General features: G+C 41.3%; 1 protein-coding gene across 3 annotated transcripts in view; it reads right to left on the bottom strand.

Moving 5' to 3' along the window:
- Positions 1–20785, bottom strand: part of CACNA2D3 (calcium voltage-gated channel auxiliary subunit alpha2delta 3) — a 939729-nt gene that overhangs the window by 559355 nt on the left and 359589 nt on the right. For all 3 annotated transcript variants that reach the window (XM_031009416.3, XM_031009417.3, XM_055383540.2), the window contains exon 5: positions 5310–5472. In XM_031009416.3, coding sequence (XP_030865276.1) covers positions 5310–5472 — 163 coding nt within the window. The remainder of the gene's footprint in view (positions 1–5309; positions 5473–20785) is intronic.

The following is a 20785-nucleotide window of genomic DNA, read 5'->3' as shown; positions in this document are numbered from 1 at the left end:
TGTGCCCTTTTCTTGGGCTTTTTAGAAAAACGTATTGGAATGTAACAGACGGATTGATTTCTCATGCTCTGCAGTGGTGGTTACAGGTCTTCCCTTTCCTGGAGCTCTTTTCATTTTCAAGGGCTGGACCCTGAACACAATGTAGCTTTGCAGCCCAGTTTTCCCAGCCTGACTGGGTGCCCTGCTGGGGAAGTCTAGAGGATGAAGGCGTGGTCTAGCCTGTGTCCTGCAATTCACACTTCCCCTTCACCTCTGCCACTTCAGCCTACCTCTCCCGGATGTCCTCCGTTACTGGGGGAAGAAGAGGAATTGAGATTGGGTTACTTCCTATGTTTTTTCTTCCTCTGTGCAAGAACAAAGTGAAAACAGTGTTTTGATTGTAATCTATATTCATTCCCTTACCTTGCAACAAGTATTTATTGAGCATCTACCATGTGCTGGGTATCCTGCTGGGGTTCCCGCCTTCATGGGGCTGATATGCTCACTGGAGCTTGCTCTCTAGGGCCCCAGGCCCAAGGGCTCTCACCTTATCCATCCAGTCTTGGCCCATGTGCTATTCTTCTCTGGATTTTCTCCAAACCAGGCCCTGAACGCCTCCTCCCTCTCCCTCTTCTTCAGTGTGAGTGGGAACTAGTATTCTTCAGTGGCTCTCTTCCTGGCAAAGCTGTCAGCCGTATTTCACCTGTCACCATCATGTTCATGACCTCCTGATTGCTCCCACAGCCTCTCACCACCTGGCCAGCCCTTCCAGGTTCCATAACTGCCTTTCTGACTTCCACAAAGGAGCAGTTGTTCCCACTGCTGCTGCCACTTTGGCTGGGATCTGCCCAACTTGCCCCACTCCACAGCCCCCTTGAACAACAAGCTCCCTCAGTCTTGGAGTTACAGTACCTACTCACCTGCTAAAGGCCCCCCTTTTAATGCCATCACCTGGGTGATTAGGTTTCAACACACAAATTTTGGAAGGACACAAACATTCAGACCACAGCACTTGAGTCCTGGATGGACACCATGTGCCATCCACCCCTCTAAGTGTTCAATCCTCAGCACATCCCCCGAGGCAACTCACTATGATTCTCATCTCCAGCTTAGGGATGAGGAAAACGAGGCACAGGTATTGTATGCAGTTACAGATATGAGAGTAGGGCAACCCTGGGGTCAGTGGGTCCTTGTCAGGTTGGATCTGGGTGTGACTCTGGGTGTGACTCTGGCCCCAGCCTCCCTCCGTTCCCAGACATTTCCAGGCCTTATTCTTTAGCTTTCCTGAAGAGTCTGTGGGCCACCCAGTCTCCTCTCAAAAAGTTTCTTTGCTATCAGCCAGGTTCTGTTTCTGTTGCTTATAAGAACCATGAAAACACCACAGCCCTGGATGACGTCTCATAGCCCAGGAGGCACAGGCGTCAGTGTCTTCCACACCAACCAACATCTGGGAAAAACTCATCTGTAAAGAGCATGGGCAGGGGTAAAGGGGGCACAAGGCTGCATCTGCAGGGTCCTCTGCCCTCAGAGAACCTAAAGTAGAGAAGGAAAGACTGCATGCTCTGCATTCACAGAACAGAGCAATGCTAGAGCAGAGGAATAAACAAAAGTCACTTCCATGACACAAGACAAAAGGAATCAAGGAGGTTATATTTGAGCTGGTTTCTAAGAATAGGCATTAGGACAAGCAGGAAAGGAGGGACAGGGATAACAGGAATAAAAACAGTGAAATAAACTACAATGGAAGAAAAAGGAAGGTGTGTTCAGTGAACAAAAGCAGGGTCTCACCTGGGTGGACAGAGGTGGAAAATGGAAATGAAGGAATAGGTTGAGAGCACAGCATTTTCTTTCACACACATTCACATATTTACAAACACACATGCACAGACCTGCCCATAGACAGAAACATGCACATACATATAAGGTGTATGTGTATACATACCGTATATGTGTGTGTATGTGTATATATGTGTGTATATATACGTATAAACTTTACAGCACTTCAGTTGAGAAAGTCCTTAAAAGAGTTCAGCTTTATCTGAATTCTCTGCCAGATCATCAGCAGTTCTTGCAAAAGCATCCTGCCTCTTGCTTTACTCATAGAGGATATGGAGTCATTTACGGCTCTAAAGGTATCAGCCATTCATCTTCAAAGTCTCCGAAATAGTAAGACTCACAGGCTGGGGATGCCAGAGCAGCCACTCAGCAAACATCTGCTGAAGGAGTTTCTTGAAAAAAGCTGCTGCATCAGGCACGCTGAGGGCCCTGAGATGCATTTCTAAACACTCTATGAATATGCCTCTTTGAGTTCCCATGGGCACAGCTTGCCCACATCACCAACTTTGAAGCTGCAGTCTCTTTCAGTGCTCAAGAGAAAGGCACCTCAGCCAGATTGGAAAGCATGAACCCGGCTAAGCAGCCCAGTTGCCAGGCCCGCCCACGGAGGCAGAAAGCAGACTGTAGAAAGCAGGTAGAGTTTACCAGCTAGTTTCATCTAGGACTAAAAATTATACCCCAGAACATAGATCACAGAAGCTCCTAGGCAAGTATCAAACCACTTTGGTATATGCCCACAGAAGTCCAAGCAGCTAGGAGAGAATGACCTTGTATTGGTTTTCTTTGTTGGGGGTAAGGTTTCCAACCCAAAAACAGCACAGCCAGTGACCAATCTCTGAGCATTTGTTTTGAGTACGTCATCAATAACTAGATCTGAGTTGGAGGGCCTTCTAAACATAAAATATATTTCTGTAGCTTGAAAAGGAAAAAAAAAAAAAAAAGGCTGTTAGGGGCTGGTTTGATTTAGGTAGAGTGGAGACAGGAATTTGCCTGAAGTCCCTGCCTCTCCTCTGCCCTTGGGCAGTGATTCACTGCCTGGCTGAGACAAGACAGAACACCTGGCTGACCGTGGTCCATGCCCCACAGCCTGGCTGGGTGACAATGGACTGGGCAGAGGTGATGGGCAGATCCCAGGAGGGCTGCTGAGGATGACTTTGAATATCATTATCTACATCCAACAGCTCAAAAAAATCTGACTATCTCTGAAGATTCTGTCTAGGAATCATTACAAGCATGATTCTATAGCCTGGGTGATCAGTGGTGGTGTGGGTCCCTTACGTGTTACTACCATTAAAAGGCACAATTATGCCTTTAAAGCTAGAGGTGCAATTAAATCTCTATAATGGTGTTAATGGCTCAAGAAACCTTGAAGCAGCTGTCATATTTTAAAAGATCATTCTGAATTGTTTTATGTCTGAAATTGCTCTGTAAAATCATGTTAATTTTTCATCTTCAGTTGGGAATATATTGAATGCCAAGAAGATGGCTTTCTTTTGTCCACATCGCACAAAAAGGGGCAGTTTCATTTAGGATTTCGTCTGCTGACAGGATCATTCTAGAGAACTAAACTCCACTAAATGAAGCTGAGCTCAGCCCTCTATGTCTTGGTTCCATTTGTTTCTAAGGAAGATCCAAAGTAAAGAGTAGGGTAGAGGACATGGCCCAGTCCAGAGCCCTCTAGGATTTGTTTAGATTGACATCACTTTATCTAAGAGGAAAAAAGAAAAAAAGATGAACTGTGGCCCTGCCCATGTGAAGAAGTAGACAGGTCCCATCCTTGGCACTCCCACTGTCCCCTGGCTGTCCACACTGTGGCCAATATGTGATATATGGTGTTCTAATTATCTCATTTTCTGTTCCCTATATGAACTGTGAACCTCTTGAGGGAGGGGCTGCAGCTGATTCACCTCGGAATCCCCAGTAACTATCAGAACAGTTAATGAATGGGGTACTGCCTCCACTGACTCTTAAGGATGGATAACAGGTAAACCAGGAAAAAGAGACATTAGGTATCCAACTATACCTAATATCCAACACGCGTAAGAAAAATGTTTCAGAGACAGTTAGTTGGAATCTCTTTAATCACTGACCAAGCCCCTTAAAGAGTGACTTAGAACATTTCAGAAGTGCAATTTGTATTCATGTTATTTTCCAATAAAAACAACGGCGGCTAAAATGCACTGTGCGCTTTCTGTATGGTACTGTTGTGTTAAGGGCTACACACACATCATTTCATATCCTCTCACTAACCCTCTGAGGGAGGCAGTATCATTATCCCTATTTCACAAATAGGGAAACTGAGCCTCAGAAAGGCAAAGTTGCTTGCTTAAGATCACACAGCCTACAAGAGGAAGAACAGGACTTAAACCCATAGCCCTTGCTCTTGACTACTGAGCTCTTGTATATGATTTGGAAACTGGCCCCTGATATCTTTGAAACCTTGATGGGAGACAATGTGGCATATTTTTTACTTTGAAGATTCCATGACTTTCTGGCTTATTTTTCTAGGAGGATAGTTCTTTGTTTAGAAGTTTTTTAGCTATGACCAAGCAGAGCAAACTACTACTCAATAGCAATAGGATAAAGATGCTGAAAACTACTACTCAATAGCAATAGGATAAAGATGCTGAAAACAACTTAAACCCTTTATAAACATCATTCCATTTAGCCCTCAAAACCACCCCCAAGAGGTAGATATGATTATTATTCACATCATAAGATGAGAAAATTCAGACCTAAAAAGATGAGGTGACGTGCCCAAGGTCACAGCCAGAAAGAAGTAGAACATGGTCTGACCAGAGTCCATCCGATGTCAGAGCCCAGTCCTTGGCCACTATAATTCCAACTGGAATTGGCAGATGGGAACTTAGGGAAAAATAAACTCTAGAGTTTATGTGAAGACTGGATTTGAGGCACACAAGCCTGGAAATAAGGAATTCTGTTAAGGTCCATGCTGCTTTATACTCTAAGAAAAGACCCCAGCTGTTTCCATTGCACCCCTAGGAGCTCTCCAGCCCTTAAATGCCATTCCACAAACTGGAAGAAGAAAACAAAGGTACCACATCAGGGGTCGGCAGACTACAGCCTGCAGGTTACATCCAGCCATCTCTTTTTGTAGATAAATTTCACTGGAACACAGCCATTTGGCTGCTTTTGTGCCTGAACAGCAGAAGTGAGTAGTTGCAACAGAGACTCTATGGCTGGCAAAGCCTAAGATATTTACTATCTGGTCCTTTACAGAAACTGCCAACCCCTATTCTACATGTTAGAGAGCCTGATGTAAACAACCAGCCAGAGAAACAGCAAGCCCAGAAGCTCCAGGCAGAACAGGTACATGCTTCACCTATCCAGCTGATACCTGACACACTCAGCTTATAACTGTGCTTTTCAAAAAAAATGAAACAAACCAAAACTATATCCCAAACCAGCCAGCCCCTGCTTCTCAACCCCCTGATTCTTCACCTTCTAAAAGGAGCAGCGGCTGGGAGTCTTACCTTTGTTGTACATGTTCGTTGGTACTTGGACGTCACTTAGACTGATGTTCACAGGCAAATTATTAAAATGGTCATTTGGGGCTAAGATGAATTCCTTCCCCAGCTCCAAAAAATTCCCGTCTTTGTCCCTTTCATTTATCAGCACAGCATTGAAGTATTCATACTGAAAGACAAAGTCAAAAAACATTACATGTGGCTTAGGGAAGAGGGCTGTGAACTCACTTAGACCTGGGCACAGGCCATGTGCCATCCCTTACACTGTAGACCCTGATCTGCTCACATAATCTTTTTATGTCTTATGCACTGTCCACGGCTGCTTTTGCATGGGTGAGATAGCATTATATAAATATTTTCCAATGTCACTAAATACTCCCAGAAAACATAAATGTTAAGGGGCAACGCAGTACTTTCTTATGTGCATATAGAGAAAACTGCCCTAGAAACATTTTAATTCTTTAAATTTTGAAGAGACACCCTGACTTTATGCAGCCTATATTAAGTTGAAGGAGGCTGAAAACCAGCAAAAAATAACAGGCAAATATACGTCAGATCATCATGCTTGCTATGGAAAAATAATACAGCAGGGTAAAGGGATTAGCAGCGTCAGAAGGACTGTGTGTTTATACATGGTGTTTGAGAAGGTCTCACTGCGATGGCAACACTCAAATAGAGATTAAATGAGGGGAGAAATCCAGTGGTGTGGGCATCAGGGAAACATCTGAGAAAGAACAGCAAGGGAAAAGCCCTCAGATGGGAGTGTGCTGGCATGATTTACAAATGGCTGTATCATCATCTCACATATACAGAAGGCTTACTTTGTGTCAGAAATTACTCTAAGTGCTTTTCATGTGTTAACTCATCTGATTCTCCTAACGATGTTATGAGGTGGATTTTATGAGTATTCCTACTTCACAAATGAGGACACTTAGGAATAGAGAATGTATGCATCCTGCAAAAAATTACACAGCTGATAAGGAAAGCCAGAATTCAAATACAGGCCATCTATCTTGAGTCTGTGCTTAAATCTACTGTATCAGATGGCCAATGGCAGGTGTGGGTGGAATTAACAAAGCAGAACTTTAAAATAACTACAATTAATATGCTCTAGAGGCTAATGGAAAAAGTGGACAACATGTAAGAACAGATGGGTAACATAAGCAGAGAGGTGGATATTCTATGAAAGACTCAATGTGAAATGCTAGAAATCAAAAACATTGTAACAGAAATGAAGAATACCTTTGCTGGTTCATTAGTAGACTGAACACAGCCAAGGAAATAATCGCAGAGGATGAAGATGTGTCAAAAGAAACTCCCCAAAAAGAAATGCAAAAAGAAGAGAAAATAGAAAGGGAACAGAATATCCAAGAATTGTGAGATAATCACAAAACATATAACATATGTGTAATGGGACACCAGACTGAGAAGAATGGAAACTGAAATATCTGAAATAATAATGGCTGAGTATTTTCCAAAATTAATGACAAAAATCAAGCTACAGATCAAGGAAGTTGAGAGAACACTGAACACAATGAATATTACAAAGATTTACATCTACACATATCATATTCAAACTGTATAAAATCAAAGAAAAAGAGAAAATCTTGAAAGAAACCAGAAAGAGGGTGGGAGAATCTTACCTGTAGGGGAACAGGGATAAGGATTACATCAGACTTCTCTTCAGAAGCCATCCAGGCAAGAAGAGAATGGACTGAACCACTTGAAAAGTGTTCAAAGAAAGAACCATCAACCTAGAATTCTATATCCCATGAAATTACCCTTCACAAGTAAAGGAGAAATAAAGACCTTCTCAGGCAAACAAAAATGAAGGAATCTGTTGCCAGTAGACTTGCCTTGCAAGAATTGTTAAAAGTTCTTAAGAGAGAAGCAAAATGATATAGTTTAGAAATTCTCATCTGCATTAAGACAGGAAGAATGTTTGGCCAGGCACAGTGGCTCACACTTGTAATCCCAGAACTTTGGGAAACCAAGGCAGGAGGATTGCTTGAGCCCAGGAGTTCAAGACCACCCTAGGCAACATGGTGAAACTCTGTCTCTACAAAAAAAAAAAAAAAAAAAAAATTAGTCAGGCAAATTAGTCGGTTGCAGCGGCACCCGCCTGTAGTCCCAGCTACTTAGGAGGCTGAACCAGGAGGATCACCAGAGCCTGGGAGGTTGAGGCTGCAGTGAGTCATGATTGTGCCAATGCACTCTAGCCTGGGTGACAGAGTGAGACCCTGTCTTACCAAAAAAAAAAAAAAAATAGTGTTAGAGCAAGAATAAATGAAGGTAGATAAAATATTTTGTTATTCTTAACTAATCTAACATATAACAACTTGTTCAAAATAATAATAGTAATAAATTACTGTCTATGGATAAGTGAAATGAATAATAGCAGTGTTATAAGAAACAGGAGGGAGGAATGTGGAATACTCTGTGCTATGATTTGAATGTGTTCCCTCCAAATTTTAGGTGTTCCAATGTGACAGTAATAAGTGGTGTGGTCATTAAGAGATGAATAGGCCATGAGGGCTCCTCCCTCATGAATGGGATTAGATGTCCTTATAACAGGGATTGACACAGAAAGTCTGTCCCTTTTTCCATTCTATCTTCTACCAGGTGAGGAAACAACACTCTTCCCTTCAAGAGGATACAGTATCAGTGCATCATATTGGAAGCAGAGCAGCCTACACCACACACTAAACATGCCAGCACCTTGATCTTGGGCTTTCCAGCCTCCAGAACTGTGAGAAAATAAATTTATTTTCTTTATAAATTAAGAAGAATTTATAAAGTCTCAGGTATTCTGTTGTAGCAGCACAAATGGCCAAGACACTCAGTTATAAGATACCTGCACTACAGATGAAGTAGTGTAAGGTTATTTGAAGTGGACTTAAATTAGTTGTAAATGCATACATGAAACTTTAAGGCAACTATTAAAATAACTGTAAAAGGAAGCATAATTTATATGCTAAGAGAGGAGAAAAAATTAAGTCACATAACATGTTCAATTAAAACTAGAGAAGGCAGAAAAAGAGTAGAAGAAAAAAAGAAAGAAAGAAGGAAAGAAAGAAAGGAAGGAAAAGAAAAGAAAAAAGAAAGAGACAGAGAGAAAGGAAGGAAGGAAGGAAAGAAGGAAGGAAGATAGGAAGGAAGGAAGATGGACGGACCTGGGGTAGTGAATAGAAAACTGTTACAAATATGGTACATATAAATCCAACTATATCAATAATCACCTTGAATGAGCATGGAATAAATACATCAATCAAAAGACAGAGGCTGGCAGAGTAGATTAAAATACAAGACCTAACTATATTTTGTCCATAAGAAGCCCACTTTAAACATAAAGACACAGATATATTAAAAGTAAAGGGATGAAGAAAGATATACCATGCTAACATTAATCAAAAGAAAGTGAGGGTAGTTGGTTTAATTTCAGACAAAACAGACTTCAGAGCAGGGAAAATTATCAAGGAATAAGATAGGCAGGCATTACTTAATGATAAAGAGGTCAATTCTCTAAGAAGACAAAGCAATCCTTAATGTAGTATGCATCTAACAGCACAGTGTTAAAATACATGAAACAAAGACTGATAGAACTGCAAGGAGAAACAGATGAACTAGCTATTATAGTTAAAGACTTAAATGCCCCTGTATCAGTAACTGACAGACTCAGGAGGCAAAGTACTGGTAAGAATACAGTTGAAATGAACAATACCATCAATTGGATCTAATTTACATTTATAGAATACTTCATCCAACAAGAGAAGAATACACATTCTTCTTAAGCATGTAAAGATGCTTGCTTGGAACATTCAAGATAGACCACATCAGGGGCCCTAAAACACATCTTCACAAACTTAAAAGAATGGAAATCATACGGTGTCTGCTCTCAGACCACAATGAAATTAAACTGGAAATCAATAACAAAAAAGATAGCTGAAAAAAATCCCAAAATATTTGGAGATTAGACAACATACTTTCAAAAGAATTCTCAAGATAATTTTTTAAAAAATTAAAATGAAAACACAGCCTATCAAAAGGTGTGGGATGTAGCAAAAGCAAAGCTTACAAGGAAATTCATAGCACTGAACACATGTATCAGAAGAGAAAAGAAGATCTAGAAGCAATCATCTAAGCTTCTACTTTAGAAAACTAGAAAAAGAAGAGCATATTAAATCTAAAGTAAGCAGAAAAAATGTATATTTTTTATTCTGCAAAGCAGAAATCAATGAAATTAAAAACAGAAAATCAGTAGAATCAATGAAACCAAAAATTTGTTCTTTTTAAAATTATAGTACAAAGATCCAAATAAAAATTAACAAAGGGAAGGGGTACATGAGGCAAAGTCCCAAGGAATCCAGGTGCAACCTTCCAAGAGTTCTGCCCCAGTGCAATCACAGAGATTATACTTAATTCTTCTATTAATGAGTTGTAATAATACATTGGAAGTGGTGTCTAACAGAGACTCAGCATTCAGGATTTTTATTGGGGGTTGGTCCTGTAGCAATACCACTTTCAAACTTAACCTAGTTAACATTTATAGAACTCCATACCTAACAACTGCAGAGCACACATTCTTTTCTAGATCATATACTGGGCCATCAAATAAGTCTCAATACATTTAAAATGACTGAAATCCACATACTATGTTCTCTGATAATAATGAGCTAAATTTAGAAATCAACGTATGATATTGATATGAAAAATATCGATATCTAGATTTTAATAAAAGATGATACCTGCAAATAGACTAAAGATTTGGATATTAAGCAAAATACTTATTAATAATACATATGTCAAGGAAAAAAATGACATGGGAAATTGGAAAATATTTTGAAATTAATCATAATGAAAACAACATATCAATATTTGTGAGATGCAACGAAAGCAGAGCTTAGAGAAGAAGTTACACATTTAAAAGCTTATAATATAGAAGAAAAAAATTTCAAGATAAATAGTCTACCTTAAGATTCTACCTTAACAAGGTATTAAAAAGATGAATAAATGAAACTCAATGTTAAAAGAAGGAATAAAGTAATAGAGATAAGTACAGAAATTTAAAACAAAACAAGTAACAGGAAGAAATCAATAATACCAAAATTTGGTTAATATATTGAACAAAATTATGAAATTCTAGTTAGACTGATTAAGAAAAAAAGTAAGAAAGTAGAAAACACCAGTATCTGGGATGAAAGAGGAAACATTACTCCAGATCCTACAGATAATGAAAGGATAAGGGAATATTACAAACAACTTTATGCCAATAAGTTCAATAACTTAGGTTAAATGTCAGACTCCTTGGGAAACGGAAATTATCAAAATGGACACAAGAAGAAATACAAAATATAACTGGCCCTAGAAATACAAAAGATATTGATTTCACTGTTAATAGCCATGATAAAACAAACAACTCTAGGTTCATATGCCTTAACTGATGGATTCTATCAAATATATGAGAAAAAAATACAAACAATCTTATATAGACTCTTTAGGAAAATTAGAGGAGAAAATACTTCCTATCTAATTTCATGAGGGTAGCCTAACCTTGACACCAAACAAGAACTTTAAAAAAAAAAAAAAAGCTATACACCAATATCCCTCATAAGCCTAGCTACAAAAATCTTAACAAAATTTTACATCAAATCCACCTATAAATAAAGGGATAATACATCATGACCAAATTGTATTAATCCCAGGAATTCAAGGTTGGTTTAATATTTGATTAATCAACATAATTCACCACATCAACAGAACAAAGAAGGAAAATCATAACATCAAATAGATAAAGAAAAAGCATGTGATAGAATTCAATTTTTGTTCATCATAAAAACCCTCAGGAAATTTGAAATAAGGAAAAATATCTTCAACCTAATGAAAAGGATTTACAAAAAAACCTGTATCTGACATTATATTGATGAAGAAGCACTGAATGTTTTCCCCCTAAGATCAGGAACAAGGCAAGGTTGTCTTACCACTTCTATTCAATACTGTAAAGGTGGTCCTGGCAAATACTGTAAGACAAATAAATAAACAAAAGCCATAGGTATTGAAAAGGGAAAAAATCTATCTTTACTTTTCTACATAGATTTTGTCTATATAGAAAATCCTAAGGAATTCACATAATATAACTTAAAAGAGAGTTAACAAGGTCACAGAATACAAAATAAATACACAAAATCCATTTTATTTCAATATACTCACACAAAACAGTTGGAAATTGAAGTGGAAAATAATAGCACTTATGATAGCATAGAATAAAATAGGTATCAATTAAACTATAATAGGTGTATATTAAACTATGTGCAATGCCTGTATACTACAAAGTACTAAAAACCACAAAATATTTGTTTGAACTTAAAGAAGACTTATATAAATGGAGAGAGATAGCTTGCTCAAAAATTGGAGAATTCTATTTTATGACTCAAGTTCTTCCCAAAGTGATCTATAAATTCAATGAACTCCCAATCAAAATATATAAGCATTTTTAATATAAATTGAAAAGCTGATTTTAAATTTTACATGTAAGTAAAAGAGACCTCAATTTTCAAAACAATTTTTAAAAAGAAGAAAAAAGCCCAAGGACTCACATTTTCTGATTTTAGGCCTTCCTCTAAATCAAATTAATCAAAGCAGTATGGTATTAGCATTAGAATAGACAAACAGATCATGAAACAGAGAGCCCAGAAATAAAGCTGCACATATATGGTCAATTGACATCAAATAAAGGTGCTTAGGTAATTCAGTGAGGACAGTATTTTCAACAAACTGTGCTGAAACAAATGACTAAAAACTACATTCTCAACCCCTAACTCACATCATACACATATGAATTTGAAATGGATGATAGACTTAAATGTAAAAACTAAATCTGTAATATTTCTAGGAAAAAAGTAAAGGATACTTTATGGCCTCCAGGTAGGCATTGATTTCTTAGGCTACAGAAGGCACTTACATTTTAAAAATGGATAATCTGGAATTTATGAAAATTCAAAACTTCTGGTCATCAAATTCACCAGTAATAAAACAAAAATGAAAGCCACTGTTCAGGAAAAAGTATTCGTAATATATACATCTGAAAAATGACCTGTGCCCAAAATATGTCAAAAAAACTCCTGTAACTCAACTGAAAATATTAATCAAAATATGGGCAAAAGATTTGAACAGACACTTTACAAAAGGAGGTATGTGAATGGTCAATCTGCAGACCAACATGTGTTCAATGTCATTAGTCATCAGGGAAGTACAAAATAAAACTCCAATCAGATGCCATTTTATACCCACTAGAAGTGCTAACATTAAAAATTCCGGTAATATTAAACACTGCCAAGGATATGGAGCAATCAAATATCTCATATTATTGCTTGTGGAAATATAAAATGGTACAAACACTTTGGAAAAACATTTTGCAGCTTCTTATAATGTTAAACATATATCTACCATATGACCCAGCAATTCCACTTCTAGCTATTTACCTAAGGGAAATGAGAACGCATGCCCACAAAAATATTTGTGTGAATATTCACGGAAACCCCATTCATAATAGCCCCAAACTAGAAATAACCTAAATATCCATTAACAGTTAAAGGATTAACAAATCTGTGATATATTCATGTAATGGATTACTACTTAACAACAACTTACTGATACATTCAAAATATCAATGAATCTCACAAACATTCTGAGTAAAAGAAACCAGAGACAAAAGAGTACATATGCATGATTTCATACATACGAAGTTCTAATACAGGCAAAATTATTATTCAATAGTGATGGCACTCAGGAGTTGCTTCTCAGAGGGAGAGTGAGAGTCAACTAGAGAGGTACATAAGAGAGCTTCCTGGAGTCCTAGAAATTTCCCTATCTGGTTGTTTGTTTGTTTTGAGACGGAGTCTCACTCTGTCCACCCAGGCCGGAATGCAGTGGCCTGATCTTGGCTCACTGCAGCCTCTGCCTCCTGGGTTCAAGTGATCCTCCTGCCTCAGCCTCCCAAGTGGCTGGAATAACAAGTGTGCACCACCACACCCTGCTAATTTTTGTATTTTTAGTAGAGATGGGGTTTCACCATATTGGCTAGGCTGGTTTTGAACTCTTGGCCTCAAGTGATCTGCCCTCTTCAGCCTCCCAAAGTGCTGGGATTACAGGTGTGAGCCACTGCACCTGGCCAAATTGCCCTATCTTGATGATACATGGGTTACTCAGGTGGATTCATTTGTCAGTACTCATTGAATTGTATGCTAAAGAATTGCGCATTTTTCCATATAGAAATTCATGCCTCAATAAAAAAAATTAAAGTCACTAAAGACCTTTCAATTCTTTTTGATTAATTCAAGAAGTTTATAGAAACAGAACTCAAGTTAATAAATTCCATCCCTAACCATTTTTTAAAGCAAAATTCACTGTAAGATGTCACCCAGAAATAAAAGAAATCATACTTTTCTGCTGAAAGACCAATCAATGGCACTCCTCACTGTGCAGAAATACCTTGACCAGCCCATGAACCACTCAATGCCAATGGGAAGGACCCCTTCTTTTAAGTAGTCTGCTTTCTAGGAAACATGTCAGCAGCACTTCTTCCCACAGCACCTGATATGGTTTGGCTCTATGTCCCCACCCAAATCTCATCTTGAATTGTAATCCAAATTATAATTCCCAGGTGTCGAGGGAGGGACCTGATGGGAGGTGACTGGATCATGGGAGCAGTTTCCCCCGCTGTCCTCATGACAGTGAGGGAATTCTCATGAGATCTGGATGTTTGATAAGTATGCCCCTTCATGCTTGCTCTCTCTCTCTCCCTCTCTCTCACCTGCCACCATGTAAGACAGGCCTGCTTCCCCTTCTGCCATGATTGTAAGTTTCCTGAGGCCTCCCTAGCCATGTGGAACTGTGAGTCAATTAAACCACTTTCCTTTATAAATTACCCAGCCTCAGGTATTCTTTATAGCAGTGTGAAAACAGACTAATACAGCACCCCGTTGAAGGAAGTCTTAATCTTCCATAGACCAAAGCGCTTCACATATTATCTACCTTTTCCAAACTCAAGCCTTCACTCCATCGTTTCACAGAACTGGAAGTTAAAATAGCAAAATGAAGCCTCAGCCTGCTTGACAAAGGACAATGCAATAATGGTTCATGCACAGGCTCTCTGAAAGCAGCTTCAAAACTGCCATTTAATTGAATAATCTGCACTGCCCAGAATGCAAATGAAATAGGGATGAAAGCCTAAGCATGATTTTGCTCAATGACGCTCATCATTTACCAGGGACGATTGTGTGTTCTGCTCCTCCCCAAACCCATTTGTCTCTTCTGTATTGATTTTGAAAAGGCTGATTCAGTACAAACAAGAAGAATCATTTCTCAGTCCTTGGAATGCATTGCTCTAATTATGAGGCTCAGTGGTTTTGTCCATATGATCAACGCAGGAAAAGACATGTTTAGTCCAAGTCACCTCAGTATTTCTGAATCCTTGTTCCCCATGTCATCGGAGTAAATTTAATTCTTTTGTGGGTGTGTCTGATGACCTACTAAGTATGATGGGAGCACAACAGAACTAATCCAGGGGACAAAATGTGGCATATAAAATACCAGAGACAAAGTACTGGGTGTGTTGTTCACCAGATACTGGCCCAGGCCCAGGCTCAGAAGGTGGTTCAATGAGTAAGTATTTAAAAGTTATTCAATAGGGCAGGGGCCAGCAAACTTTTTCTGTCAAGGGTCAGACAGTAAATATTTTGGGCTTCAGAGTCTTTGTTGCAGGTCTTCACCTGTACTGTTGTGGCATGACAGCTGCCATAGATAATACAAACGGGCCTGGCTGTGCTCCAGCCATTGCCAGAAAATTACAAAGTTGCAAAAAAGATTTGGCCTTCAGGATGTAGTTGGTCAACCCAGGCAGCAGGATGCTGTGGGATATTCAAGGGACAGAAATTATTAAAAACTTCTCTGACTGGAAGAGATTTTCAGCAAAGATGCACGAGGCTGGGCCTTGAAAATTGGAGGATTAGGACATGCCAAGATAAGGAGGGAGACAGGAGAAGTAAAGGCATAGGAGCTGGTAACTAGGGAAGGGAATAGGACATATCTCAGATTGGCTGAATGAGAGGGTAGTAATGGGGAGTTCAGAGACAAAAACAGATGGGGGCCAGGGCAGAGAAGGTCCTGAATACTGGAATAAGCACTGGACATTATTTTCTGGACCAAGGATTCCAAACATTTTTGATCAAGCATTCCTTTCACTAAAAAGTTCTTGAGGCCATGCGCGGTTGCTCACGCCTGAAATCCTACCCTGTCTCTATTAAAATACAAAAATTAGCCGGGCGTGGTAGCGTGCGCCTGTAGTCCCAGCTATGCGGGAGGCTGAGGCAGGAGAATTGCTTGAACCCAGGAGGCGGAGGTTGCAGCGAGCCGAGATTGTGCCACTGTACTCCAGCCTGGGTGACAGAGCCAGACTCCGTCTCCAAAAAAAAAAAAAAAAAAAGTTTTGAGCAATACCTCCCACATACATATTTATTTATTTATAACTCATATGTACTACCTGCCATTGTCTTAACATTTGTACATTATAAAACAAACTACAAAAATGACATTAAATGTAAATGGAAATTAAAGTAGCATATTCTCTCTGGGCATTCCATTCTCTCTGGGCTCACTCCGTGCAGCCCCAGATGCAGCATGTCCAGAGAACGAGCTGTAGAACAGAAAGTCATTCTACAGCATACTCACAAGGAAACAGGTTTTTTCTTTTTCAATGAACAAAGTTTGGGAAATACAGGGAGAGCTGAGTTTAAGGAAAGGCAAAGAGGTTTATTCATTGAAGGACTTATCAGAGCCTTTAACTCTAAGTTAAAGTGTTTGAATACTGGGGTTTGGGGTCACATGGAGCACGTCCTCGTGTGGTGACAACTGGTAATCCGTTGTTGGTTGATTGACCAAATCAAAGTGTCAAAATCCATTTGATCCACAGGCCTCTCACAAGACCTGCACTCCACAAAACTGCCTTCACAATCAACTCTTCAGGCCGCGTGAGGCCAGGGAAAGCTGCTCAGAGGGTGAGGACAATCACGCTATAAGTAATGGCTCCTATGGCCTGGGATAAGGGAAAGCTGTAGGAGGCCATGGTCCTATCGTTGCACAGCTTCTGTCACAGATTTGGACAGAGGAGCTGGTCCAGAGTAGTATGGTAAAGATGACTCCAGAAGTGTCCAGAATTGCCGGTCTGTGCCGTCACCATAAGAAGAAAAGAACAAGGTTCCTGGCTTTGTCATACCTTGACAGTTCTGCAGCTTCCCTAAGGGCCACCTGGGCATCCCTCTTGCCTTCAGAGTTCCTCTCCTTTAATGCCACTGTCACAGAAAGTGGCAATTTTCAATTCTGATAGAGGTGCCACCAGGGAAAGGAATCCATTGCTCCAGCCCAGCCCTCTGCCCCTGTAGAATCCAGCAGCTCTGGCCTAATCACCAGTTTATCTAGGCTCCTGTAACCATGCAGAGCAAAGCTTCAGATTCTATAGGAAGAACTCCTAGACAGCAAAAAGGCTCTGTTTGTGTGCCCTCCCTGGTGGGCTGGCAGTGACTGCCTGTGCGTGTTGAGAAAGTTTCCGGGTCTATATCTCAACCAGAGGAAAGGGTGCTACCTTCTCACTGGTGGCCCAGCCTCTCCTCCACCACCTACGTCCTCCAAAACTCATTACTCCCCAGTTTAGAGGTTGGCAAACTTTTTCTGCAAAGAACTACCCAGATAGTAAATATTTTAGGTTTTACAGGCCAGTCTCTGTGGCAACATTCAATTTTGCTGTTTTAATAAAAACAGCCAAATGCAATACATTTTAAAAATGGGTGTGGCTGTGTTCCAATAAAACTTTATTTATAAAAACAGGCAGCTGGCAGGACATGGCCTGCAAGCCCTCATTTCCTGAACTCTGCTCTGGTTCCCTCTCTTCAGGTGAGAGCACATAATCTCAGAAATCAAGGTGTCCTAAGACAGTGCTTCTCAACTCTGGCCAAACCTCAGAACAATGAACTCTGAATCCCTGGACAGAGGTCCAAGCAGCAGGATTCTTTCAGTCTCCCCAGGTGAGTCCAGTGTGCAGCCCAGGCTGAGACACCATGTTTTCAAGGGTGGCTTCTGCCTCCCTGTCCTGCAGGGTAAGTTGCGTAACAAAAATACAAGGTGCCACCGCAAAGGGCTTGTTTCCTAGGCTCCACACATTGTGGCGTGGAAATTAAATTCCTCCTGTAGCTTCTCGCATTGTTTCCTGTGTGCGTGCTGTAGAGCCAACTGGCTGCAAACTCCCTAAGAGGTGCACCTGAGCTTCTCTCACATCGATGCATCACTGACCCTAAGAACAAGTCCTACTCCTAAAATCCAGCCTGGCGGATAGATCTAGAACACACGGTCAGCAGCAAAGCCAGTGCCCACTCAGTAAGTGACTATTAGTCAAGGTTCTCCAAAGAACCAGAACCAATAGGAGAGAGAGACAGAATATAGAATACGGATAGGATGAGATATGTATATATTCCTTATATGTGCCTCAGTCTCCTCATCTGTAAAGTGGAGTAACTGTGAACTCCTTCACACTTGTATGCCCAGCTCCTGTCACAGCATCCAGCACAGGGAAGAGAAGAACTCAGTACCAGGAATCCATGGTGATGGGCTCCATCACACCTGCAGGGCTCAAGGGTCTCCCACTCTCCCTGAAGCCTTTCCCCTTCCCAGCAACCCCGCTTCCTCTGAACTATTCTCCCCATGGGGGAAATTGGCGGGTTCTTTGAACCTTTCCCTCATGGTATTCACTCCACTGGTGAGCCCTCAAAGGACAGGCAGCCACCTATGCATCCCTGGATTCCTGGAGCATCTGTCCTTCCCAGCATCTGTGGAGGTGCCTTTCTCACCTCCACAGTCCTGGCACCAGGCACAGTGCCCAGAGGTCCTCAGTCAAAGCTGTGAGGATGACTGAACAGACATGGCTGTCCTTTTCTGTACCACTTAGGGAAACATTTTTGTGTTTTACCTCCAGCTAGGAAGAGCCTTCCCACTCTCTCCCTGGGACGTTAGATCAAGCCAGAGGAAGAATTAGATGGACCTCCTGATTCTGTTGACACCTTCCTCTGCCTGGATTCAACCCTGCATTCCATTCATGAAGCAGGAACTGGCCTGGTGTGGCCCGGAGAGCCAGGGCGTGGGAGCCTGCTGTGCAGGGATGGAACGGTGCTTACTGCTGAGTCTCGGACTGTTCCTCTTCCTGTGAAGTGGGATTGGTGCCGCCCACCTCCTCAGGTCTTTCTGTGATCGAATAGGATACAATGTACACAAGTCACCACACAGTGCCTGCAGCAGGTTCCTAATGTGTTTTCGTTTTCTCCTTTTTTCCTTATTGTTTTCTTCTTCCCAGCTCTGGGATGATGGCCAGCTTTTTACAACTTAGATTAAAAAATAAAAATTAGTAGGAATACTAGTTCTACATGAGCCAAGCAAACACCCAGCTCCCGGTGCCTGTGTGTCCTATGAGGAAGTAACATCATTGCTACTCAGCCATGCCCCTCTCCAAAGGTTTAGTGCCGTCTGGTTACTACTCAATCATCTCATTTTCTCCTCATATGTGAAAACTGATTTTTTTAATGATCTGTTCCAGAATATTTCTAAGTATTAACTCATTTATAATCCCCCAAGTGTCACAGTTCCTTTAAAAAAAAATAGGTAATGAATATCCCTCTTCCAGCCATCTGGAATCTCCAGCCTGAGAAAATTCAAATACAAGTATTAATGGCCTACTTAACAAGCCACTTATGAAGGCTTTCCACTGCAGCTTTCTGCAGGCCTCGCTGGCCACTGGGCATTTCACTCTAAAAGCCATGGAGTGAAGTGTTTAACTCCAGCACACTGGGTTCCAACCCCAGCTCTGCTCCTTGTCTACAGCCTCTCAGCTCCGCATCTATAAAATGAGTTTATAACCACCCAGATTATAGTCAAGTTTCCTAGAGAAATAAATGGAGAAAGAGTCAAAAGCACTCAGTTCAGTGCCTGGCACACAATATTAGATTGAACTGTATAAAACTACCCTTTTGTGGGCTAAAAAGTGTCGAATACCAGCAAGTTCATGTGGTTCTACCTACCAGGGTTCCAACAAATGGCAGCAGTCACTATTGCAGTGGAGCTGACTGACAGGCAGAGGACAGAGGGAAACGCTGAAAGCCAGGGTGAAGACACAGTCGCCACATCTGATCCCTCAGCACCCACTTTGGGCCCCTCAATATCATCTCCTTATGGCATAGCGAGCTTCCAGAAATACCAACCTGAGTGGGCCATCTCCCAGCATGCAATCTTTCAGGGACTTTTTCCTGCTCTTAGGTCACAAGACAAGATCCTTAGCATGGCCGATGAGGCCCTGCCCACTCTGGCCTCTGCCCTCCTGGCCAGCCACACCAGCACCACCTCCCCGCTGCTCCCTCCATTCAGCCTCCCTGGTCTCTGCTGGTAGCTCCATTGCTCCATGATTCTCTATGCATGTGGTCTCTGTCCATGCTGGTCCCCTTGCCCAGGATACCTGCTCCACCTTCTGCTCACACAACCCTGGTTCCTCCTTGGATTCAGCTCAGTTATCACGTGCCCAGGACAGCTGCCTCTGAACTCCCTGACTGGGGATCTTGGAGCCTCACGAGCCTGTCCCATATAGTACTTATCCCAGGGGTCATCGCACACTTATCTGAGTGATTACTCAGTTGATAGGGCCTCTGCTCTACAGTGTGAGATACATGTTTGGAGGAAGCATAGCTGTTTCTTCCTGTGCCACTGTAATCTCGGTATCTAATACAATACAGAGTACAGAACAGGTACTCAGTAGAGACTGTTGAAGGAAAGTGAAGAAAGAGTAGAGACTGTTGAAGGAATGTGAAGAAAGAGAGAAGAGAGTGTCCCACCTCAGCAGTGTCCTACCGTGGCCTGAGGACATGGCAGGAGCTCAGAGGGGCTAAGGGCAGCCAATAGTGAGCCAAGCTATGACCTAGAGAGTCAGGATGGGCTGTTAGGGGAACTGTGTAGAGTCCAAGGGCCTGGGCTATTGTGAGGCTAGTCGGGCCACTGTTCAGTCTAATGCCATGATGGGGGGTTTCATAAGGTAGCTAGGAACTCCCCTGAGGGCTCCATCATGACCCAAAAAGCCCTCATAAGAAGATATCAGACTAATGGACACCCCAGCCTGGCAGGGCCTTTCATCAGTTCTTTCATTCATCAGTTGGTTTCGGAAGTCCTCCTATGTGCTTCTTCTACCCTTGCTTCCCTCTGCCCCGTAGCAGCCAGAATGATCCTTTTAAAATGAAATAAAACCTCCTTGCTTAAGCAACCCATCCCATTGGTATGGAATAACCCAAGGTCATGCTTGATCTAGCTCTTTCCTCTCTCTCCAACTCAACCAGATGCACAGGCCGTCTTTGGATCTTCAAATAGACAAAGCTCATTACCATTTCAGAATGTTCGCATTTACT

Source organism: Gorilla gorilla, chromosome 2, assembly GCF_029281585.2.
Source record: "Gorilla gorilla gorilla isolate KB3781 chromosome 2, NHGRI_mGorGor1-v2.1_pri, whole genome shotgun sequence".
NCBI classification, from domain to species: Eukaryota; Metazoa; Chordata; class Mammalia; order Primates; family Hominidae; genus Gorilla; species Gorilla gorilla.
This window is presented reverse-complemented; position numbering and strand designations above follow the sequence as displayed.